The following is a 26,496-nucleotide window of genomic DNA, read 5'->3' as shown; positions in this document are numbered from 1 at the left end:
GGCCTTAAGTTAGGGACCATCCCGGCGTTTGCCTGGAGGAGAAGTTTGAAACCACGGAAAACCACTTCGAGGGGGCTGAGGTGGCAATCGAACCCACCTCTACCCAGTCGACATCCCGAGGCTGAGTAGACCCCGTTCCAGCCCTCGTACCACTTTTCAAAACATCGTGGCACAGCCGGTAATCGAACCCGGGCCTTCAGGGGTGGCAGCTAATCACACTAACCACTACACCACAGAGGCGGACGTAAAGCCAATTGTAAAATAAATTCAGTTGTAATTGTAATTTCATCGGGAGATAATACCAACGTTCCTTTCACTGGGCTAAATAATTTTTGTTTTATGTTATGTTATTTATTAAGTAAACCTATTTAACCTGTCCCGTGGTTTGTTTGTGAGACCTGGTGAAATTTTTTGTATAAAGCATTTAATCACAATCTCAAAAAAGTATTATTACAAATAAACCACAGAGCAGGTTAATTACATTTACATAATAAATAACATAACACAAACGAGGGAATTTAGTCCGGTGAACGTGAAGTTGGTATTATCTCCCGTTGAAGTTATTTTTTTTTCAATTGATATTACGTCGCAGCGAAACAGATAGGACTTATGGCAACGATGAAACAGGAAAGGGCTACGCGTGGAAAGGAAAATGCCGTGACCTTAATTAAGGTACAGCCCCAGCACTTGCCTGGTGTGGAAATGGGAGACGATGGAACCCCATCCTCAGGGCTGCCGACAGTGGGTTCCGAAACCACTATCTCCCGGGTGCAAGCTCACATTTGCGCGCCCCTAACCACACGGCCAGCGTCCCCACTACAATTAAATAGAAGTGAGGCATGATTATGCAATTAAAAATCATTTAGTATTTGAGTACACATTAAGAAACAAATTGGCACTAAAAGAGAGTGCCAGACTGATGGATGCGCGCGGCAAGCGGGTGAATTATAACTCAGTGTCTGCGACCTTGTCAAAAAAATATACCCCTACTACCCTTCCTCACAGCACATGCAAAGTCTCCACTACCTGCCGTAGCGCCATACAAATCGTTTAGCAGCGACGAACGGCATTTTATGCGTATTTCCACCAATAATTCTGTTAATAATTAAAAATGGAAAGAATTAGCACATAAGATATGTACAAATAGCTTTCTTTAAATAATTCCTAGTTCCAGCTAGCTAAAGTGGAAAAAATGTAATGTTTACTCCAAAAAGTTGGGGGAGGGTGCCACTGTCCCTCCTCGCCCCACCCCGTAATCACCGCTACTGTTTGTAAACACGCTAAAGATGCAGAAAAGGAATTTTAATAACATATTAATTTATACACATGTAGATATTCCACTCGATAATAGAGTTGCTTGTATGAAACAAAAACTAATACTGTTCGGTGAAATACGTGTGTAGGGGGCATTGGCCTGCGTCTGTTTGGAGCTTCGGCTGCATTTCCGCCAGGTTGTCCAAATGAAAATAATGTCTGTGTATTTGTGGCTGCTGAACACTCTATCCATTGCCGATATGCTGACAACAAATACAGTGCGGCTGTACCATACACCAACCTAGAAATATGCGGTGGAAAATGATGTTTACTATTGCAAGGGGTGCATTAGACCTGTAGCGCTGAGTAACATGCTGCGAGCGAGAAGCTGGTTCTTATCTCTTCATATTCTGACGTAACCTACCCGCTGGCAGTAGTGCGCCTGTGAAAATCAGTTGGTAGACATCCCATTCAACATTTGCGCATGCGGGACATTTATAGGTAGAACGTACGGCGTTCTTGAGCCACCTGGTATATAAGAAAACATAAAAGCCCAATAATATTGCCTTGAGGATTTCTCCTCTTAATTATTACAGGGTCAGATAAAGCTTCGCTTACTCTATTTCTCTGAGTTCTATTTTCTAGAAATGTACCCACCCCTTCAGTCACTCTTTTTCTATGGACTCATTTTTGCCAGTAGTCTCCCATGATATACCCTATCAAATGCCTTAGATTGGTCAATCGCGATACAATGCATTTGACCTCCTGAATCCAAGATGTCTGCTATATCTTGCTGGAATACTAAAAGTTCAGCTTCAGTGGAATTACCTTTCCTAAACCCGAACTGCCTTCTGTGGAACAAGTTACTAATTTCGCAAACATGTCTAATATAATCAGAAAGAATGCTTTCCCAAAGATTACATTCAGTGCACGTCAAACTTACTGGCCTTTAATTTTCGGCGTTATGTCCATCACCCTTTCTTTTATACACAGGGGCTACTATAGTAACTCTCCATTCACTTGGTGTAGTTCCTTCATGCAAATAATAATCAGATAAGTACTTCAGATATGCTACTATATCCCTACCCATAATATTTATTATATCTCCCAAAATCTTATCAATTCCAGCCACTTTTCTAGTTTTCCACTTTTGTATCTTATTGGAAATAAGATAAATTTTAATACTTCTTTAGTATTAGTCACCCCCTTTAACTGTTAGCAATGCTCGGCTTTGACATGAACTAAGAAACAAAGAAATAAATTCATTAATTATATTATCATAGTATGGTGAAACTGTAAAGGACATAAATGATCGGAAGTTGTATTCTCTACAGCTTTTGTTATGTAATACTTTTCGACAGGACTAATAACATAGGTATTTAAAAAATTGCATTTATTCACCTTCCACTAAACTACCATTGCATCCTTTACGAGTAAAATTATTTATAGCCTGGATTGTAGTACCTTTTTCCCAGACTTTACATACCGATTTTCATTAAAATTCTGTTTAGCCATTTTCTCGTGGTTCGGCGTTGATATGGACTTAACCACAAAAATCGAAATTCATGAATATCTATCTGTTATCATACCCGGTACGGTAAACATGTATACGATATAAATGATCTTAAATTTATTTCTATAGAACTTAAGTTATGTAGTATTTATCGAAAAGACGATTAATAACAAATACTTGAGGATTAAATTTTAGGCCTTCCTCCAAATTATCATGCCACTCAGTGCGAATAAAATTGTTTATATCATGTGTTATTGTGCCTCATTCGCCGACTTTGCATACCGTCATACATATCGTCAGCCATTTTCTCGTGATGCGCGTACATACTTACATACATATTGTACCGAGATTGACCGTACATAAAGTATTTCTTAAATACTATTCACCATGAAGAACTGATAAAGTATTAGCATGTGTATTTTTCGAGCGCCGACAGAAACAAAGTCTCACAGGCGCAAGTAGTCGATCCGCACAACGCTGCTTGGGTCATCGCCTAGCCAAGCAATAGCCGAGGTCAAGCTGCGTCATACTTTCTCGAAACATCCAGTCAGGAAATTTTCTAAACCATAAACCAATTGAGATATCAATCTATAAATAACGGCATCTTACAGTACACATCTCAAAGGTCGCCTCATGTTAATTTCTCCAAAATCGATCCAGGGATTACGGAGATATTCAAGGTTTTGTAAAACATTATGTCAGAGTAATTTCTATATAAAAGAACACCTCTCTGGGTACTGTCAACAGTTCACCAACAGTTCAACAGCGGCCTACACCTCGACGATGTGGGTTCGCTGCGTGTTAGAAAGTCGTACCTATAAGACGAGACTACGTCCGAGTGAAATGCGAACTTTGTACATAGAATAATTTCGGTGTTACGAACTTATATATTTTCAGTTAGTAGAACCTTGTTAAGGAACTTGTAAATATTCGAATTCGACTCTAGGACTTGTAAATCGCAGTATAGCCCATACTTACGTGTGTGAAATACATCGGAACAGTTTCAAAGTAAACTTAATTGAAAACCTTAACATTACGACTTGAGTGATATAATATTCAGATATTTTGCTAATGGACATTTCGTATTACATGTGTTCTAGTAGTTCACTTCAGACATTGTGGAGAATGCAGTCGTTGTAAGTGATGTGTTCAAGTGAATTGAACTTTGGTAATAGAAAATAATAATAATAGTAATAATAATAATAATTAGTAGGATGCAATAATTATCAATGCTATTTCCAAGTGAATTGTACTTTGCTATTAGACATTTAATGTCACGCGTGAAGTCGTAGATCGCTTTAGATATTCGTGTAGAATGCAGTGATTAGAGTGATATCTCCATTTGAACTGTGATTTGCTAATTGACACTTTATCTCACAAGTTCTTTTGGTAGTTCCCTGCAGAAATTTAATTTCATTATAGAACATTTAGGAATCATTATAAACTGAAGTTATTCCATCAGACACTATATTTTCTGATGCAAATAAGAATAAACTGTGCAGTTGTTGGTGCAGTGAAACAGTGTTAATTTCCAGTTGCGTAGGAAGACACCACGCAAGTGAAGGAATTCGAACTTTATTTTACTTTTGTGTGTGTGGGGAAACAACCACAATTCTTTCACACAAGTGCAACTTATTTTTCCAAACTAACATTCTGGTTCTAAGTCAGAACTGAGTCAGTAATTAAATATGACGTTATGATTACGAAGTGCTGTGGTTTACGTGAAAACATTCCATACTCGGGGACTGTTAAATGTGGACAATGGAGTAACATAATCAGTCAGTGGTTACCCCGCGCCGAGACGAAGACCACTGATGCTTGCAACGGATCGTGATTCCATGGTTTGGTTGCTGAACACGAAGTATCGTGTTTTCACGGTTTAATATTGCTACCTTTGAGGGATCGTGGTTCCATTATTAAATTTCTGAACACGAGGGATCGTGTTTCTATGGTTAGGTCGCCGCCCAACAAGAAGTATCTATGGAGACAACTTCACTGTAACCAGCACAATTTTTTTTTTTTTTTTTTGCTAGTTGCTTTACGTCGCACCGACACAGATAGGTCTTTTGGCGACGATGGGACAGGAAAGGGCTAGGAGTGGGAAGGAAGCGGCCGTGGCCTTAATTAAGGTACAGCCGCAGCATTTGCCTGGTGTGAAAATGGGAAACCACGGAAAACCATTTTCAGGGCTGCCGACAGTGGGATTCGAACCTACTATCTCCCGAATACTGGATACTGGCCGCACTTAAGCGACTGCAGCTATCGAGCTCGGTAGCACAATTTTAAGGTGAACTCATTTTAGTTAGGACTTCTCTCTGAACCCAGCTCCGAGTCTACACCCAGTGTTCCCTGTGATTAAGACATCTTCAACTCTCCGAAATAACTATTCGTGGCTTATCATTCAATAATTTCCCGGTACAAGACAGAGAGACAGACAGACAGACATAGATGACGGGAAATTAAAACGTGCATTTCCTTGTTACTGTGAACACGACCGATACAGAAATGCATTCTTTTTAAATTCTGAGCAGTGTACACACAAAGCTCTCATTTTATATATGTGGATTTTTTTACAATTTGCTTAACGTTGCAACGACACAGATAAGTTTTAAGGAGACAATATTTCTTAATTTACATTATCTATTTTAGCTCTTCATATATTATTCATCCATGCATTTCGCAGACACAGACTTGTTTGTTCAGCCACTACATAACGCCACGCTTGGTGTAGAACTAGACTAACTCAAAATTACGTGCTGTGAACAACTTACTATCGTAAAGAAATAATGTACTGTATTGTTTAACGTATGTACATTAGAATTACTTCATTTCTTAAATATCTCTATTTGTTTTTACTTTTCAGATGGACTTGAAACCAGGGAGCTTGCTGCCAAATTTACAACAGATGTCGTAGCAACATGTGCCTTTGGGATTGCAGGCAACTCCCTCAAGGATCCGAATGCCGAGCTGCGTAACATGGGGAGAGATATGATGGCTGCAGGCTTGATTAATCATATCAAGTTCACATTGATTACAATATTGCCTACCCTAGCGAAAATTGTGAAAGTCAAGTATGTGAATAATTAATATTGCTAAATATCAGTAGGAAAGTGCTTCAAAAATTCCAGTGTTCGAAAAGAGAGCTATGACACTACGTCTTCTTGAATAGATGAATTAGATGAAATGTAATTCTGTTTCTATTAATGCTTTATTATGTTGTAGCAAGGCGTGATGTTTTCAGATTTGTAAGCAGTCAGTACAAATCCAAATCCTACAATATATTTAATGATCCGTCATCAGTTCCGAGGGAAAGTTACCTAAAATATTAGTATACGCATGAACATTAATTAATTAAAGAAATAAAAATGAAAAGAATAACTAATAAAATAAAACTCTCAGAAAACAAACGTTATTATTATTATTATTATTATTATTATTATTATTATTATTATTATTATTATTATTATTATTATTATTTTCATTGCTGTCAATGAATCAATAGCCTCTTAATGTTGATTTTTAGGTTTTTTTTAAGTGTCTGCTTTTGCCTTTAATTCTTGAATTAATGGCGTGTCGTCCTTTCGAAGTAACGTCTAATGCGACTGTGTAATTTGTACAGGGAAACTCTTTCAACTGTAAGTCTCTTATCTGATTGAGATTTGGTACAACGACTTCAGTAGGAATGTTTTTATCAGCCATATCAAAATGAGATGCCCAGTCATGTATTTAACACCTGTTTTGGGGTGTCAAAGTTTGCTTGTTTAAGCACCGCGTAGGCAGGAGTGAGCGGCGGGAAGCAGGTAGAGGTGGGGAAGTAATGTGTGTGTGAGAAAGAAAGAGTCGGAGCGTGACGCATGAACTAGCCGGCCATCTCACCTCTACCTCTACTCTTTATTCGAATTTGTCTGTTTGCCCTGGATCAACATTAGCATAAACATATATGAATGAAAAAGTTACTTTAAGAAATAGTTTTTTTCCAACAGCCTATCCATAGGAGGTGGCATATTTTTATGCCGGGGCTGCTAAATTTGTTTGAAGCATGTTTAGCTGGCAGTGGAATTAAACACTAGCGTGATGTTTAACTCGCTAGCGACGAATAGTGAACGCGCTTCGGTTATTTTGTGTTTCATTTGTTAGAAGGAAGATTGTATGCTCGAAGGGAGGAATATTCATTTCTTCCTTGCTGACACTATTTATTATAAGTAAGGACGAACAAAAGATTTCTCCTCCAATTTTTCGGATTTTGAAACCGGTATCGTGGCATAATTGCAAAAGCTATAATATTACTCACGTCGTTTATAATCCGAGCTGCTGTTGTTATGTACATATTAATAGTATCACCTACAAGTATTGTTATAGGAACGAGTGGCGTAATACCTCAGTGCAGTGAGCAGTCTGTTGATAGCAGAAACAGGATGATTTCTCTGCGCTGGAAATTGTAGGTTATTTTGCATTGTTTCCAGCAGAAATGAAACTGTTTGTTTAGTTAAGCGAAACCTTCCACAGATATCCTATCATTAAGTTTTCCGAAAAGATCAACTTACTCCACTATAATATCTTCGCACTCATTTTTCCGTTCCAGATATTCCAGATATAACAGTTCATCTTCGAAACCATCTCCAAATCTAGCGGCCATTTTAGCTTCAGTGCTAATCTAATCACTGTTCATGTTTGGTAACCACTCGAACTTGTAATAATCAGGACTGATGGTCCGCAGCTTTATTTAAACAAGGTTTAGAAAGAATCTTAAACGCTGATTACGGTAATCAGGGTTCGTGCACTTGTTCGCGATTGCTCGAGCTAACTACTACACCTTGAATTTTAGAAAATATCAGTTGTCATTTTTAGTGTTCTATTGAAAATTATTATTTGGAGTTTATGTATGTTTCACTGATTTTGGATGACTGTAAGTATTTATATATTTTTAAATACTGCATATTACTGCATAAGCCATTTCCCCAGATTTTTTGAGCACTCGTTCAGTTAAGACAACATATTATAACTGCACCCTACGGGTCAGGGTGACCACAGTATTTTCCCAACTAGTCAGTTACATATCTCAGGGTATTCATGCCTCCAGAAAAATGGTTAATTTTTCTATGTTTTGGTTTAACGTGTGTTCAAAGAGAAAGTAACGGCATCATACGATGTTCAGAATTACGTAATTAACGCTCAGGAGTGGATTTTGCGAACATAAACACCAGTCAACCTTTTGAAAAACACATCCGCATAACGAGAACCTTACTCACTAAGTACAACTACTGACTACCATTATAAATGAAAACTCATTCCATTCTATAAAAATTAATCAAGAAACATATTTATTAAACTATCAAGATTCGCGAAAGAAATGGTTAATGTCAAATATTGCTCATAATCTTCAAGTTATCAACCTAATAAACTAGTATTTTAATTACTGAATCAAATATTCTAGGTCAGCGCTGCCTTACTCCTAAACTAAGTTTACATATCTTAACATTCTGGGTCGCGTATTCCTGAAATGAATTATTGCTTTGTTTCATCTTCCTATTAAAATTTACATCTGGTCACTTAAGTATATACTACATCAAAGTCTTCAGACCACGGTCAAGATTCGGTATATCAATAAGTTATTCCATCACTCACGGTGTTAATTATACACCCTCATCAAAAATACAACCATAACATTGTTCAAGTTATCGCAGAAATGAACTGAATTTGAATAAAGTGTCCTGAATACAAATATCAGTGACCTAAGTTACATTGAAAATTATCTGAGTTCGTTGGTGCAGACTACAGTGAAGAAAATGAAATATTGAATGACGCACTAAGTTTCTCGGTCCGATTGCCACTTAAATTACGGCTCCTAACTAAATATTCGCTCTAATAATATTTCAGATTAATAAAACATCGATGATATCCTACGTAAATCTCAAATAATTTCCCTACTCTAGCTAGATAATTTCTTATGTAACGTATTCCAGTTCAATATACATATAGCCAATAAGCATTTTTCATATATAGATGTGCAAATGCCTACATAAAGATATTTCAACACTACATTATCATACTAGTTGCATACAAGTTTGATCTTCCACGCAATTACCATTCATTCAGAATATGATACAATCATGTATTCATTTACCCATCACCGGTTGTTATTATTGTCAAACCACTTTCACACTTCATTAAAATATGCGTAATTTTATTGTCCATACCTTGCTATAGTTCGTCCCTGGGGCATACTTATATTCCGTAGTCGCTTTACATGTGCTCCTATATCGCACATTATATATATCATATACGTTTTACTCCCTGTTAATCTGCGCAATATATCATTTAAAATACCATATATACTTCCATTATTTCATTATTAACCTTCAATTCAACCCATATTTAATTCGTTTAACATCTATAATTACCGCGTTTAACCTCCAATATTAATTAAACACAACGATACGTATCACTCCAATAGCGCAGAATTCGTTCCTCAAAACGCATTTTGTCATACAATTCAACATATAACCCCAAATTCGGTATCTATTCTTTCAATATATTCACACAGCAAAGAGTATGGTAATTTAACTTAACCAATTCAAACATGCATCCCTCTGTGACGTAACTGGGTTTTACTGGTATTACATCACTCATCGATCTTTCTAACTAACCGGGATTCTTTGAAAACAGCTGTTACACTATGTCACATTTTAAATCGTATTCCTTCATCCTTGGATAAGATAATGTAGTAAACACGTTACCATTCTGTCACGAGATATCGTCTTAAATATTTCACACTGCACTTTCTTATATTCACTGCACACTTAATTATCTCACGCTTAGGCTATTCAGATCTATTGCATATACTGGTAATACTCTACATAAGAAATTATACTACTTAATACTATTACTTAGCTCGCCATTCAATATCTCGGGCCTTAGTTGCTCTTCGGTCTGGTCGCAGGCCTTGGATTGGGAACTGGGCAGGATCTCAACCACTGGTATCTCAAGTAGAGTGACCTCCTCCACACGGGTCGGGTGGTTTTAACAGCCAGGATGACATCTCCCTCCAGGTTGGTCTATGCCGATTTAGCAAGCCATCATCTGTTCAGGAACACAGTAGACAATATGCGTCGATTCTGGAAAATATGAATTCATCATGGTTCTGCGTAGTATAAATATATTTTTACAATGATTGCTTCTTTATTTAAGCTGTCCTTGCTATTATTTCCACTTAATATAGCTCAACCTCGAGCTCTCACGTCTCAATCCACTTCTTGTTTGCAAACGACTTTGCGTCTAAATATTTTTTTTCAAAACTTCTGGATTTTATTCCCTCTTTATTGTATTTCAGCGTTTATCTCTTCGTTTCGTTCAATATTTCCGTCCTCTCAGCTTAAAATTTCACGTTAGATATTGCAAATCTTGCTTATTTTTGAGAGCGATGTTCGGGATATCTTGTCCTTCGCACGTCAATTTTTTAAGTCAGTTTTTATAATAATCTGTTTGATCCTTCTTATTTTTTTAAACAATCCTATCGATTCTACACCATTGTACACCGCCTTCATAGTGGTAGGTTTAAGTTAGTCATGGCCTTCTAGCATACATCAATATCGATACCCTATTACACATTTCTTTGCCTTGGCTGTCCTCTACCTTCCGTAGGCGCCATTTTTAATACGTCCAGTAAATGCATCGGGTACATTTTATTCCCCCAGTACAGATTAAATATATTGCTTGCGGTATATTTATTCTCTTGAACTATGATCGACAAATGTGACGATGCATTTCTGCTATTTCTCCATGGTTCTTTGATCGATTAATGGATTTTATTTCTCTATGGAATCGTATCGATTATTCTGTTATTATAACTGATGTTGTTTAGCTTCTACAAGCCTATCTCTTTGCATATCAGCTGATTCACGAATATATTTATTCTGAACTTGATTCGTACTTCTGTGGGACTTATATTATCGTTTCTCCAGCTTTGTTTTCTGGGAAATATAGCTTCATGTTACACGCATTGTGAACGTTTTTGTATTTTCCGTCCATGCTTATAATAAGATATGCGTTATTTCCATAAGCTTGCTCAATTCTGTACGGTCCTTCATATAAATGATTGAATTTAGTGCATATTTTGGCTGGTGCGTTCGTTACTGGTGCCTTTTTAATCAAAACGAGATCGTTTTTCTTAAATGGTGCGCGAAATCTTGTCTTTCGTAATCTTCTTTGTCTCTTCTCAGACTGTTGTTTTAGCCTCTCTTGGACCATTTTATTGATCTGCTGGATGTCTGGTTTCTCTTCAAGTGATATGTTTATTATATTGTCCCATGTTCTTCGTGATTCTCTATTGTGATGTACCAGGTTTGGGACCTGAGCAATTGATTCATTTATGGTGTTATTTAGGCATTCCTCTATTATCTCTATTACATCAATCCATTTCCAGTGACAATGATTGCAGTATATCCTACAGAATTTTGCTATTTCCTTCATGTATCGCTCCATTGGATTTGCCGACGGATGCCGAACTGAACATAATGTGTGTTTTATGCCCATACTTTTCAGCTTTTCTCGGAACAGCATAGATGTGAATTGTGTTCCCCTGTCCGACAATATTCTTTCGGGCTTGCCCATTTTAGGAAATACCTTCTCCACTAGTCTGTGTAGAACTTGCTTTGTATTTGCCCGTTGTATTGGCTGTAGCGATATATACTTTGAAAAGACGTCAATTACTACCAATATGTATTTGTTTCCCTTTTTGGCTGTCGGTAACTTCCCAAAAATATCAATTGCATATATATTTGTCTTACTTTAGATGGCAATATGGCGATAGGTTGGTTACTAGTGATAAAATTGTCATGTTTAACCCGCTGACAAATATCACAGGTTTTGACTGTGCTTCTGACTGATTTCCTCAGCCCTGTCCATGTGAATTTTTCTGATAGCGTTCCAATGACTTTATCGATTCCTGCATGTTCTGTTACTTTATGTACGTGCCAAATTAATTCACATTGCAGTGCTCGTGGTACTATTATTCTTTTCTTGTGCGTGGTCTTATCCACGACCTTTGTTAATATGCCGCTCAACATCTCATATTTATTTTCTATCAATGGTTCCCTCTCATCAGCCATTAATTTGTCAATGATGATCTTTAACTTTTCATCCATTTTCTGATATTCAGCAAGGTCTTCCAGTTTTGATAGCAACTCCTCGTCTTGACTATCCAACGTTAACTGTAAAATATTCTCTTCATGGTCTGCTGGATTTCTGCTTAATGCATCGGCTAATACATTTTCTTTCCCGCTGCAGTGTTCAATTCTGAAGTTAAATTGCTGTGTGTACAGCATCCACCTAACTACTCTTTCGCTGGTCATCATTGCTTTTAACCCAAAGGTTAGTGCCTTATGATCCGTTCTGATGATCACGGGGTATCCATAAATAATCCGTCTCCATTGCTGCAGTGCATGTATTATGGCAAGGAGTTCGAGCTCCGTCGTGTTTTCGCAGTTTTCTGCTCGTAAAGGCTAAGTACGTTCGTTTCTTATTCTCCTCTGTCTCTTGGTATAAACATGCTCCAACACCAATATTTGACGCGTCTGCCTGGACAATAAAATCTTTTTCGAAATCAGGGTACCCTAGTTTGATGCTTTGCCTAAGCAATTCTTTCATTCTTATGAATGCGTTTTCGGCTTCCTTGTTCCATTTCCAGCGGTTATTTGCCTTTAAGAGTTCCTGGAGCGGTGCAGCTATCTCTGTATAACCTCTACAGTGGTCTGAAAAGAATCCAGTCATACCTAGGAATTGTCTTATGTGCTTCACTTTAGAAGGACGTGGGAAATCACAAATTGCTTTGATTTTTACCGGGTTTGGCTTAACTCCTTCGCCATCTATTATATGTCCAAGGAAAAGCACTTGATTTTGACAGAATTTTGATTTCGCTAGGTTAATTTTAAATCCGGTTTTCTGCAGGTTACTCAACAATTTTTCTAATTTTTCACAGTGTTCTTCGAAAGTTGTACTGCCAAATACTAGATCATCGACATAACAGTTGACAAATCCTTTTACTTCATCTGTTAGGTTCTTATCTAAGGCCCTGATCAAAACGGCAGAACTATTCTTCAAACCAAAGGGTAATCTGCAGTAAACGTACGTTTGGTTATCAAACATAAACCCTGTTAGTATCCTTGACTTTTCTTCCAGTACGATGTGATGGAAGGACGATGTACAATCTAAGCTTGAGAAGTACTGCAGACCTCTAAATTTTTTTATTATATCCTTAATCCTTGGGACCTTATTGTACTCTGGGATAAGGCTTTCATTGAGGACCCTGACGTCCACACACGGCCTGAGTATTCCGTTGTTTTTCTTTACTATTACCAGCGGATTTAAGTAAGGTGTGGTTGTCTTTACTATTATTCCGTCAGCCATCATTTCCTGAATAATTTTTCTTACTTCTGTTAAATACCTTTCTGGTACATCGTATAACTTTCCCTTATATGGCGTCCAGTCGTTGACTAATATTTTGTATTTAAAGTTGGGTATTTGACCCGGTTTATTGTCGAAAACTTCGATATGTCTTTTCAAAATTTCATAGATCTTCCGCTTTTCTGTGGATGATATTGTAGTTTCGGCCATAGTTTTCCAAATTTCAGTTTTCTCTTCCTCCTCCTCTTCGATAGCCATTATCTCTTCGAGCTTTTCAATTAGTTCTAAATCTATCTCTTGTTCATATACGTCTTTATTTTGACCTTGGCCTTCCATGATTTCAGGATCAATTTTCTCCACCATAATCTTCAAGTGTTCCCTTTCGACCGTAAGGTTATTAAGTTGTATGGTTTCAATAGATTGCGTTCCACCACTTTCTGTTACTGGGAATCGGACTTCTCGTCTTTCCATATCAATGGTCACTCGTGTCGTTAACATGAAATCTATACCAAAGATGATATTATATTTTATCCTCTTCATAATCATGAATGGATGTTCAAATCTGTGCCTTCCTATCATGACTGTAACATATGCTTGCAGCTTGCAGTCCACAGATTTATCTGGGATTATTCCTCTTATTTTAATTCCTGATACAGGGATTGTCGGTATGTAGATTCTTTTAGTAAGCTCTTGGAAAAATGCTGATGCCATTACACTAATACTTGCTCCAGAGTCCACCAAACAATGCAACTTTATGTCGGCCACTGTTACCACAATTACGGGTAAACTAAATTTTGTTCTTTCTTTGCCACGATCATTTTCGCCAAGCAGGTCATCAGATCGAATATCCCAGTGGTCTACTTGCGCAATTATCCAACTACGAATTTTGTCGAATTTACCATTTCTTTCGCTACTTGATATTTCCTCACTTCTCAGTTGGAAATCGGAGTTTTTTTCTCAGGTGGCTTCGAATTTCCTACGAATTCAGGAGTATTTGGATTGAGTCTCCCCTCTTCTGCTTTCCTTCGTTTATATGATTGCAATTCGAGGCTCTCCGCTCCCTCGATGTCTCCATTTATATCTTTATCTTTTATTGCTTCTTCCCATCTGTTCTTATTTCGTCTTTCCTCTCGTAGTTGTTGAATATACCTTCGGTTTTCTTCGTTCCTACGATAATTATTCTGTCCTTTCCGATTATTAAACCATGTTCTGTTTCTAAAATGCTGTTGGTTCCTACTGCCTCGAAACCTTGGATTATTTGTATAATATGGGTTATGTCTACTATTACTCTGTCCATATTCCCCATTGGAATTTCCACTGCATTGGCAACGACATCTCTTTCTGCCCTTCTCTCTTTGTTCGTCATGGTCCTCTGGCCTATTCTTTGACTTGTGATTTTCCCTATGGTTTGTTTCCTCGGGACTAATGGTATTTATTACTTCTTCTTGAGCCGTACTCCGTATATTTCTATCCGATGGATATGAGGATGTCATATCGATCTGTCTTAGCTTCCTCTCCATATCGACTGCGGTTTCAACATCTGAGGCTGCTAATAACCTCTGCACCTCCGGTGGGAATTGTCTTTGAATAGTTTTTATGGCCTCTAGCTCGCTTGGAGCTGAGTCTAAGTCCTGAAATCTGTGAAACTGAAAAGAGAAGTAGTCACTATATCGGGTTTGACCCGTTGACGAAAACTTTCTTGCGTAAAGTTCGATTCTTAGTTGTTGTTGAATTTCTGGACTCCAAAACTTTCTTAGGAACGCTGCCTTAAATTCCTCATAGCTGTGGAAAGTATATTTAAAAGCTTGGAACCAGATGTTCGGGTTTCCGTCTAGATGTTTTTCTATCACGCGCAGCTTCTTATCCTCTTGAATTCTACCTTCGCGAAAATGTTCCTCAATATCTCTGAGAAATTGCTTAGGTGAGATTTTTGATGTGTTGTCAAAATGCTTTGGGCGATCGTCGTAAGTTTTTATGACGTTTATTATAGTTGGACTTTCATTTTGACTGCTTCCATTTACCAAATCTATGCTCTGCCTACTTGGATCCAGTGTTCTTGACGGTGTAGTCTCCCTCTCATTAATCTGAATCTCTATCGCTTTTTGCCGTTCACTATAATTTGAAATAACGGATTTCGTTGTCTGGTTTTCTATCTTAATTTCTTGCATCTCCTTCCTAATCTGCCTTAACTCCTCTTCCGTCTTCTCCATCTTCTGGTCCACCTCATTCTTATCGGTCTCGATCTTCTCTTTTAACTCATTAATTTTACCGGCCACCGTGCCAGCAGCCTGATCGAATTTATCCTCCAATTCTTGATGTCTGACCTTCAATCCTTCCATGCCGCTTGTTATTTCACTCAATTCGTCCCATTTCTTCTCATTACTGACTTTTAGTTCTCGGAGATTGCTGGTCAGTTTGCTAATCTCCTCATCCTTCAACTTCTTGATGATTTCCTGGCTTTCTGTAACCTGTCCTTTAATTCTGTCCATTTCTTCGTGTATCTGCTTGTTTCTATTCTACATACTCTGAGTCATTTCGGCTAGCCTATTCTGTATTTCCAATCGAGTTCTTGTGTTGTCTTCCTTTATTTCTTCCTGTTTCTTTCTGATTTCTTCTGTCAACTCCTCCAGTTTCTCTTCTTGTTCTCTACGGAACTCCTTTAAGAGTTCTTGTTGTTCCTTTTTCCTCTCTTCACGTTGCTTTTGTTCTTTCTCTGCCCGTCTCCTATCCTTCTCTTCTTCCTGTTTCTTTTCTTTCTCATCTCGCTCTTGTTTTTCTTTCTGTCTCTCTTCTTCTTGTTTCTTTTCTTTCTCATCACGTTCTTGTTTTTCTTTCTGTCTCTCTTCTTCTTCTTTCTTTATATATTCTAGGAACCACCACGGCATTCCTTCATGCTTTTCCTGTGCTCTCTTTTCATTTCTTCTTCTTGTTCCCTTCTGGTTTGCACTCTTCCCTGAGATGCCATTATCACGTCAATTTCAGTAATATTTCGAATAATTCTCTAATTTCCTAACCAACTCTAATTTTCAAAGTTCTCTAATATCACACAGTGTCAATAAATATGTGAAATATTTTTCAATTTCTAAATCTAAAATACCCTTAAAGCTAGCAATCAAGTCTTATATACTAAATATTCACTTAGTTTCTCAAATTATTTAAAATATAGACCTTCCTGAAGATCGATATCATCCTACCAGTTAAAGTATGAGCAACTTCCCAACGAAATCAGATCATTTTTCTTTGAATTCATTTCAGAAATAGTTTCCCAAAAAGAGAAAAATAATTACCCACCATGTGGTATTCGTCATTTGCTTACATACTAACAATTAATCCAAATATCAAGAATAAATTCAATCATACTTTAAAATAAAAAATGAAATGCGAAGACCTACAATTATTCCAATAAGAAGGATAAAATATCCTCCTATCACTCCATCTAACAATCTACTTCTGGAAAATATTCATACTTAAACATCATTTTCTCAATACTTAATTATCAGTTTCTCATCCGAGCCTATTTTCTTGACAAATCTCCAAGTATCTCCCTCACCAACCGCATGTTGGGCTCTTTTGCTTCCCACAACGTTCCGCAATATCATTCTCTTTTGACCTCAGCTCAGAGTGTCAAAAATAACTGGCTTATTTTTGGATGCCCATTACATTACAGTCTTCGATGCCTTTCTCGATCTATCTCTTTATCAACTACTACCTTTCTCTTCAGACCCCCATGTTGGTTCAGCAGTAAGTTATCGGGCTATTTACTCGGGTCTAACTCTCAATTAAATAATCGTTCCCGCGGTGTCTTTCTCTTCAATTGCTCCACTGTTGGGCGACAAATTTATAACTGCACCCTACGGGTCAGGGTGACCACAGTATTTTCCCAACTAGTCAGTTACATATCTCAGGGTATTCATGCCTCCAGAAAAATGGTTAATTTTTCTATGTTTTGGTTTAACGTGTGTTCAAAGAGAAAGTAACGGCATCATACGCGGTTCAGAATTACGTAATTCAACGCTCAGTAGTAGATTTTGCGAACATAAACACCAGTCAACCTTTCGAAAAACACATCTGCATAACGAGAACCTTACTCACTAAGTACAACTACTGACTACCATTATAAATGAAAACTCATTCCATTCTATAAAAATTAATCAAGAAACATATTTATTAAACTATCAAGATTCGCGAAAGAAATGGTTAATGTCAAATATTGCTCATAATCTTCAAGTTATCAACCTAATAAACAAGTATTTAATTACTGAATCAAATATTCTAGGTCAGCGCTGCCTTACTCCTAAACTAAGTTTACATATCTTAACATTCTGGGTCGCGTATTCCTGAAATGAATTATTGCTTTGTTTCATCTTCCTATTAAAATCCACATCTGGTCACTTAAGTATATACTACATCAAAGTCTTCAGACCACGGTCAAGATTCGGTATATCAATAAGTTATTCCATCACTCACGGTGTTAATTATACACCCTCATCAAAAATACAACCATAACATTGTTCAAGTTATCGCAGAAATGAACTGAATTTGAATAAAGTGTCCTGAATACAAATATCAGTGACCTAAGTTACATTGAAAATTATCTGAGTTCGTTGGTGCAGACTACAGTGAAGAAAATGAAATATTGAATGACGCACTAAGTTTCTCGGTCCGATTGCCACTTAAATTACGGCTCCTAACTAAATATTCGCTCTAATAATATTTCAGATTAATAAACCATCGATGATATCCTACGTAAATCTCAAATAATTTCCCTACTCTAGCTAGATAATTTCTTATGTAACGTATTCCAGTTCAATATACATATAGCCAATAAGCATTTTTCATATATAGATGTGCAAATGCCTACATAAAGATATTTCAACACTACATTATCATACTAGTTGCATACAAGTTTGATCTTCCACGCAATTACCATTCATTCAGAATATGATACAATCATGTATTCATTTACCCATCACCGGTTGTTATTATTGTCAAACCACTTTCACACTTCATTAAAATATGCGTAATTTTATTGTCCATACCTTGCTATAGTTCGTCCCTGGGGCATACTTATATTCCGTAGTCGCTTTACATGTGCTCCTATATCGCACATTATATATATCATATACGTTTTACTCCCTGTTAATCTGCGCAATATATCATTTAAAATACCATATATACTTCCATTATTTCATTATTAACCTTCAATTCAACCCATATTTAATTCGTTTAACATCTATAATTACCGCGTTTAACCTCCAACATTAATTAAACACAACGATACGTATCACTCCAATAGCGCAGAATTCGTTCCTCAAAACGCATTTTGTCATACAATTCAACATATAACCCCAAATTCAGTATCTATTCTTTCAATATATTCACACAGCAAAGAGTATGGTAATTTAACTTAACCAATTCAAACATGCATCCCTCTGTGACGTAACTGGGTTTTACTGGTATTACATCACTCATCGATCTTTCTAACTAACCGGGATTCTTTGAAAACAGCTGTTACACTATGTCACATTTTAAATCGTATTCCTTCATCCTTGGATAAGATAATGTAGTAAACACGTTACCATTCTGTCACGAGATATCGTCTTAAATATTTCACACTGCACTTTCTTATATTCACTGCACACTTAATTATCTCACGCTTAGGCTATTCAGATCTATTGCATATACTGGTAATACTCTACATAAGAAATTATACTACTTAATACTATTACTTAGCTCGCCATTCAATATCTCGGGCCTTAGTTGCTCTTCGGTCTGGTCGCAGGCCTTGGATTGGGAACTGGGCAGGATCTCAACCACTGGTATCTCAAGTAGAGTGACCTCCTCCACACGGGTCGGGTGGTTTTAACAGCCAGGATGACATCTCCCTCCAGGTTGGTCTATGCCGATTTAGCAAGCCATCATCTGTTCAGGAACACAGTAGACAATATGCGTCGATTCTGGAAAATATGAATTCATCATGGTTCTGCGTAGTATAAATATATTTTTACAATGATTGCTTCTTTATTTAAGCTGTCCTTGCTATTATTTCCACTTAATATAGCTCAACCTCGAGCTCTCACGTCTCAATCCACTTCTTGTTTGCAAACGACTTTGCGTCTAAATATTTTTTTTCAAAACTTCTGGATTTTATTCCCTCTTTATTGTATTTCAGCGTTTATCTCTTCGTTTCGTTCAATATTTCCGTCCTCTCAGCTTAAAATTTCACGTTAGATATTGCAAATCTTGCTTATTTTTGAGAGCGATGTTCGGGATATCTTGTCCTTCCCACGTCAATTTTTAAGTCATTTTTTATAATAATCTGTTTAATCCTTCTTATTTTTTTAAACAATTCTATCGATTCTACACCATTGTACACCGCCTTCATAGTGGTAGGTTTAAGTTAGTCATGGCCTTCTAGCATACATCAATATCGATACCCTATTACACATTTCTTTGCCTTGGCTGGCCTCTACCTTCCGTAGGCGCCATTTTTAATACGTCCAGTAAATGCATCGGGTACAATATCACGGAACTATTTGCTCTAGAAGGGGGGTAATTTACGTTGATTCACAGTAAATGTCCTGCTGCATAATTTGGCTATAAACGTTTTATGATATTACGTCACGTCTGGTGTTTATGTGGTAAGAAGCATCGTAGCATCCACATCTTGTTAGTGGCATTACATATTTTTCAAGTCTGATTTCTGACTTTTTTTGCGATTTTTTCCCATTTTCTCAGCAACTACTTAAATTAGAGCTCTCAATATTTTACATCTCATTTACAACATTATTTTGTTTACATGGATCTAAAACGGCAGAGGTACAACACAGAATTTGATCATTTTTTAAATAAATTAAAATATTTAAGGACTTGTTTTAAAAAATCCATATCTTAATTTGTAATAATATTAAAGCCTCAAAGTAGATCAGTGAATGTATTATATATGAATCTATATCCTATCAAAATTTCGTCTCATTACCTTGTACTGTTCCAGAGAAACCGGGATGTAAATCTGTTAAATATAACATTATCAGGACAGGCCTTTGGTACGCCCCTTAATCCCTATACAGATTTTCAAAACGCCGCTCCTCTCATAACATAATAGGCCCTAGCTCGTAGCTTGCAATGGTTCTATGATATTTCTTGTTTCTAGGGAGGGAAATTTATTCCTAGCGTGCTTAATTCTTACCAAAGTGACCACGGATTGTAGAGCATTTGAGATTATTTTAGCTACGATTTTAACGTAGCACTAACAACTTCAGTTTTCGTCGACGATGAGAAAGGAGAGGGCCAGTACTGGGAAGGTAGTCACTGTGACTGGTGTAAAAATGAGAAACAACGGAAAACCATTTCTAGGCATGCCGAAAGTGGTCCTTGAACACACCTTCTCCCATATGCAGAAGAATGTGAGATTCCCGAAGCGGACAATGCGTCTCTTTTGTTCGGATTCCACATAAAACTACTGGTCCCATGACTCATGATCACAATATTTAGAATTACGTAAAACTGTAAGCTCACCTGCGTTTTCATTATGTTTTTTAATTTCTTATTTTCTTATGCTTGAGACGCTAAATGGCTAAAACAGCTGAAGGTTTACTATAGAATATAGATTAAAATTAAAATATGTCAGTCTTATGTAAGTGCAAAAGTTTTAAAAGTGATGGCAAATATTGTTTAAACATTGTGAAAGAATCCAAAATATTTTCGTAGGTTTTCATACTGGAAGGACATTCTTATTACTTTCAAATATATTATTAAAATATTATATAGGTTTAAAACTTAAGACTCGCAAGCAATAGCAGTTCCTCTTAATGATACTGAAGAGATAAAAACAGTCCTACATTGTATCGCCTAAGTGAGGTTTTAATTGATTTCATTGTGGGATAAGATTTGATTTTTTTAAAATTTACTATTTATTTTCATTACACTCTGATGGACCCTTCGTGTCTGGAACGGTTAGATACCGGTCTTTAACGCTAGTCCTAGGTTCAAACCTGGTGACTGCATATAAAATATATGCTGGATAAAGCAGAGGTCGGACAGGCTTTCTCCGGGATCTCCGATTTCCCTATGTCCCTGTCATTCTAGTGATGCTCCATTCATTCGTCAATCATCTCCTCAGAGGTACATAAAAAGCCTCCCCAGCCTCCCCTCCTCTTCCTCGATGTTAGTTGAGATTTCCTCACACAACCCCGCAACCCGGTACTTCACTAGATTAGTAGTGGTGTGTCCGCCACTGGATCCTAAGATCTCTTCATCATCATCTTCTTCGTCCTGGTATTCTTCCTGTTCTGTGCGGGGTCTGCCTTCTTACATTTCGCCCTCCACTTTGCCCGATCATTAGCGTCTGCAGCTCCCATGTCCTCTCTCAGACAGACCATCCACCGCATTTCAGGTCGGCCTCGAGGGCGTTGTACATCTGGGCTGAGAGTAAGTGCTGCGTCAGATCGGGCTAGTGATCGTACCACCTCAAATCTGCCTCTCCCATTTTATCGGGAATCGAGGCAACAATAAGAAGAGAAGGGCGCGTAACAAGGAATCACCAAATGTACGTAAATTTTGCATACACATTAAATGTGCCAAGAATAACACAATGGCCAAAATACTTATTTCGGAAATTAACTCGTGCGACCTACAGAAAGCTTTGAAATTCGTATGTTTGAATTAGCGTGCTCGGCTGCGCAGACCGCTACTCCATACCCTGCCCGCAACTCGCACTGGTTTGAGGCCACGTTGACATACGCTTATAGCAAATACAGTAGAGACAATACGCGATACTGCGAGATATTGAGGGACAGCGATTAGAGCTCTATCTAGCGGAGTGACCTGAGAGTTACTGATTCTGTCATAAGAGCACGTGTATTTGTTTGTGAAGTTTTTGGCGTTATTTATGCGTTTGCATTAAGTTGACATAAGTAAATAGTAGCGCATGTCATTCCTTTATATCTCCTCTCAGTATGAGTATGAGTGGAAAGCTGTGTTTGGCTGCAATAACTGTGAAATACAGAAGGATTCGCGGTCTTTCTTCCGTTTCCCTCGTGACAAGAAAATGTTGTGTTTCATATATATTCTTCCAGTTACAAAGAGATTTTTATAGTACTTCCTAAACTTCTGACTTGCGCGACCCACATTTTAACCCTCTACTGCCCAAATTATTTTGTTGTGTTTTAAAAAATTTTCTCTGCCATATACTAAGTAAATATGTTGTAAACTACATATAAATGCAGTTTTTATTGACTTTTCATTTTTGATTTTCAAAAATTAGGTTTGTGACTTCCAGGTCACACTGGGCAGTAATGTTCTGATATGTGAAAATTGACTAATTTATAAAATAACAGTCTCACAAAATATTCAAGATGCTTACCTTCGGTTTCTATATTTTGTATGCATATAATTTGTTAGTAATAACACAAAACATAATTGTAAAACTAGCTACCCGCCATGTGCCTGGGAAATGCTCCCAACCATACATTTGGCGCTTCCTGGTGGCTTAGGCATATAACTATTAAACTATAAACAGTTGAAAATCACACAGCCATACTGTAACTTGAAAGTTACACTGGGAAGTAGTGGCTCAATTGCATTCTAACAGTAGAAAATGTGTACAGAATAATGTGTGACTTCAAAGTCACATTGGGCAGTAGAGGGTTAACTGGCTTAAAATATAATAAGTTTATTTTATTGTATAGTGCAGTAGTTAACCTTCGATACCGACATGTTCTTGTAGGTGTGATCTGTGGGTTTGATTTAATTCAGGAAAATACATATGCATATGTGTGTGGCTGGTTGTGTTCCAAGTCACCCCATTTGGAATGCCGTAATGCGTTGTCAAGCACTGAAGAAAATATGGGTGATTTAAGAATTGTACATATTTTGTTGAAACAATATGATGATGCAAATTTGCTTTACCCTAATATAATGGCATTATGGCAAGCATTGTTTATAGGGAGAGTTTGAATGTCTTCGAGGCTAAATTTATGGATTTTCTTTCTGTTAGTAGGCTTCAAGTTAAAAGGAAAATTGTCCAGCTCTTAAATGTAAATTCATTGAATCATGTGTGTAAGGAATGTGCCGATATTTTCGTTGACAAGTGTTTTAATGTGATGATACAATGCTTTTAAACGAGAAAATAAGACAAATCTAGCCGTGAACGTTCAGGCAGGAATGCTAAAGCTAAAAAAAGTAATGCATAAATGAAAGATCAAGCCCTTTCACAGCAGTCCATTTCACATCTTGATTATATGTCTAATTTCAGTCTTTAAATAATAACCTGTTAAACAATTCTTCATTCATTTATCCAGATTTGCTTTAGCAACTTTGAAGTTAATGTCTTAGTAACACTTTATTTCTAGACGTAATTTATTTATCCATTTCCGTATATACATTTCCATTGATATTTGAATTTAGCGTGAATTTTCAGGTCACGCCACTAGGAGCGCCACTAGCGACTTGTCTCCCATTTTAACAAGGCTAAATCCGGAAGTGTCGCGTATTGTCTCTACTGTATTTGAACCCAGCACGCGCCGTAGTCCTGCGTAGCCAAGCGCGTCAACGCTTTCTGTAGGTCGCATGAATTAATTTCCGAAAGAAATGTTTGTCCGCTGTGTTATTCTTGGCTCATTTAACGTATGTGCAAAATTTACGTAAGATCCATGATTTCTCGGTTCGCGCTCTTCCCTTGTAAGAGTGTTTCCGACCTCTTAGTTCTTAGTGAGATTTAGTCGCGTGACTCCCAGCATCGATCTAAGCACAGTAGTGGTGATTAGAGGGGGCGAGGGGAAGGGGCAGACCCCCCCCCCCACACTTTGTGGACAAATATTCCATTTTTATTCCATTTTAGCCGCATGAAAATGGGAATTATTTTTAAAAAAGCAATTTTTACAAACTCTGTAGTCTTTGCAGCTAATTCTTTCATTGAATTTATTTAATTTTTAAGAAACATATTTAGCGTAAATGCGCACAATATATCGTTCGTCGCGGCTAACCGAATTGTACAGCGCCATAGCAACTAGTGAAGACCCGCAGAGCAATGTGTAGCATGTTCTGCGACGAAGGGTAGCAAGGGTGTATTTTTGCCAAGGTTACCCGCTTGCCTTCGTCAATCTGGCAGTCTCATTCAGCCAATGTCTGTTCAGTTCTGCCTAGTGTATGTTATTTAGTGTACAGTCAAATACTAAATTACTTTTGAGTTGTATAATCACACCGTACTTCTGTTTAGTTGTAATACATGCGTAATTATTGTTCCTTTGGCGAAAGATTCATTTTATGGTACTTTTTTTTTTTTTGCTATTTGTTTTAGGTCGCACCGACACGATAGGTCTTATGACGACGATGGGACAGGAAAGGCCTAGGAATGGGAAGGAAGCGGTCGTGGCCTTAATTAAGGTACAGCCCCAGCATTTGCCTGCTGTGAAAATGGGAAACCACGGAAAACCATCTTCAGGGGTGCCGACAGTGGGGTTCGAACCCACTATCTCCCGGATGCGAGCTCACAGCTGAGCGCTCCTAACCGCACGGCCAACTCGCCCGGTTATGGTACCTTTATTACCGCACTTAAGTTGCTATACTGTCAACCCTCTATCGAAATCGCTCAGAGAGCACTAAAAACTAACCATTTTATTGCAATTTCTTTCATTTTTTATGTCAACCCCCACCCCGCGATATCCCTTGGACCCGAGGACTTTTTGTCGTCTATAAATGGTTGTGCACCCCCCCCACCACCACTTCTAATTCCCAATCGCCTCTACTGTCTATGCATGCGCATCTCCATTACGTGCAGGATCTGCAAACATTCCGCCGTACAGTATTCTGTTTTTGCAAGGTTTATCCGTAATCCAAATGATTCCAGCCTTGTTTTCCACTGGGTAACCAATTCATTAAGCCTATTTCGTGAGCTGCTGGCCAGCATAACAGCATCTGCGTAGAGAAGCGTCCATGGATGGGGTGTTTACTGGTCCGCGATTACTGTTTCCAAGCATAGGACGAAGAAGAGTGGTGAGAGGGTGGATCCTTGGGGAACTCCCACTCGAATATAAAATGTTGTTGTGACGCCATCTGCGCGGTGCTCAGAGCTTGTAGAGTTGCGATAGAGGAGCTGAACCCAACGGACACATATCTCCGGGACACCATGGGTGCGGAGCGAATACCAGATAAGTTCATGGGGGACACAATCAAATGCCTTTTATGAATGAGAAAGGCTCTATGGACTGTTCTTGTCTTCCCTCTGCTGTGCTTCTCTGCCACAGACCGGACAGCATGGATAGCATCTGCCTAGCAATAAACAAACTGGTTTCAGTTCCTCAGATAAAGACGTATATAATATCTATAAGAATATTTGTAATTTGTAACAGATAGTGTTAAATGTGAAGTAACAACTTCATACCATACAAATTACATACCCAGTCACAAAACTTCTTAGAAAGCACATGCGATCATCCCTGGAACAAGTAAATGATATCTGATCACCAGGCTTCGGATAATAAAAATAAATTCAAAAATGTCAAAATGTGCATGCAAATAAGTGTCGGAATATGCACTAAAATAAAAATGAATAAAAACCTACAACCTGTTTTCCAGACAATGACCGGGTCAGCGATGGAATGAATGAAGCCCCCATCTTGCGGCGTGGATAAGAATTGTGCCGGCTGCCGAAGCCTGTCACATTCCTCAGGGGCAATGGTTAAAGACTGGCAGATGAAATGAAATGATAGTGGAGAGTGTTGCTGGAATGAAGGATGACAGGGAAAACCGGAGTACCTGGAGAAAAACCTGTCCCGCCTCTGCTGTGTCCAGCACAAATCTCACATGGAGTACCGAGATATGAACCACGGAACCCAGCGGTGAGAGGCCGATGCGCTGCCGACTCAGCCACAGAGGTTCCTAGAAATGTTGAAATATGCACTGAAAACATAAATCTGATATCGATTAGCAATACATTTGTGTAATAAAAATAAATGTTACACTTTAAACATTGACCAGAATGTAAACATAAAAGCACATTACCACAACAAAATGCTCAATTTTCTCAGTGAAATTCATAAATCTTTATTACACTTAACCACAGCATGTTGCAACAGGTATTCGAGCATAAACTTCAGCCTATTTTCACGTAAAATGGTTCTGTAGTCTGAAAACACTCTCTCTGTATCATCGTCATCATCATCATCATCATCATCATGAATTCCTTCCAGCGAGCCGGGTAGGATATTTAGAAACGATGTGCCTCCATTTATTACGGTTCTGGTATGCTTCTTTTCTCTTTAGGACATCCCATGTCTCTCCTCTCTTCTCTTGGTCTCCTCTTATCTGATCTAACCACCCTTTTCTAG

At 37.8% G+C, this 26,496-nt stretch overlaps 1 protein-coding gene across 1 annotated transcript in view; it reads left to right on the top strand.

The window, feature by feature from the left end:
• Positions 1–26,496, top strand: part of LOC136876470 (cytochrome P450 6k1) — a 91,786-nt gene that overhangs the window by 35,639 nt on the left and 29,651 nt on the right. The window contains exon 5 of the mRNA XM_067150457.2: positions 5,631–5,838. Within this exon, the coding sequence (XP_067006558.2) occupies positions 5,631–5,838 (208 nt within the window). The remainder of the gene's footprint in view (positions 1–5,630; positions 5,839–26,496) is intronic.

The sequence above is a fragment of the Anabrus simplex genome, chromosome 6 (genome assembly GCF_040414725.1).
Source record: "Anabrus simplex isolate iqAnaSimp1 chromosome 6, ASM4041472v1, whole genome shotgun sequence".
NCBI classification, from domain to species: Eukaryota; Metazoa; Arthropoda; class Insecta; order Orthoptera; family Tettigoniidae; genus Anabrus; species Anabrus simplex.
This window is presented reverse-complemented; position numbering and strand designations above follow the sequence as displayed.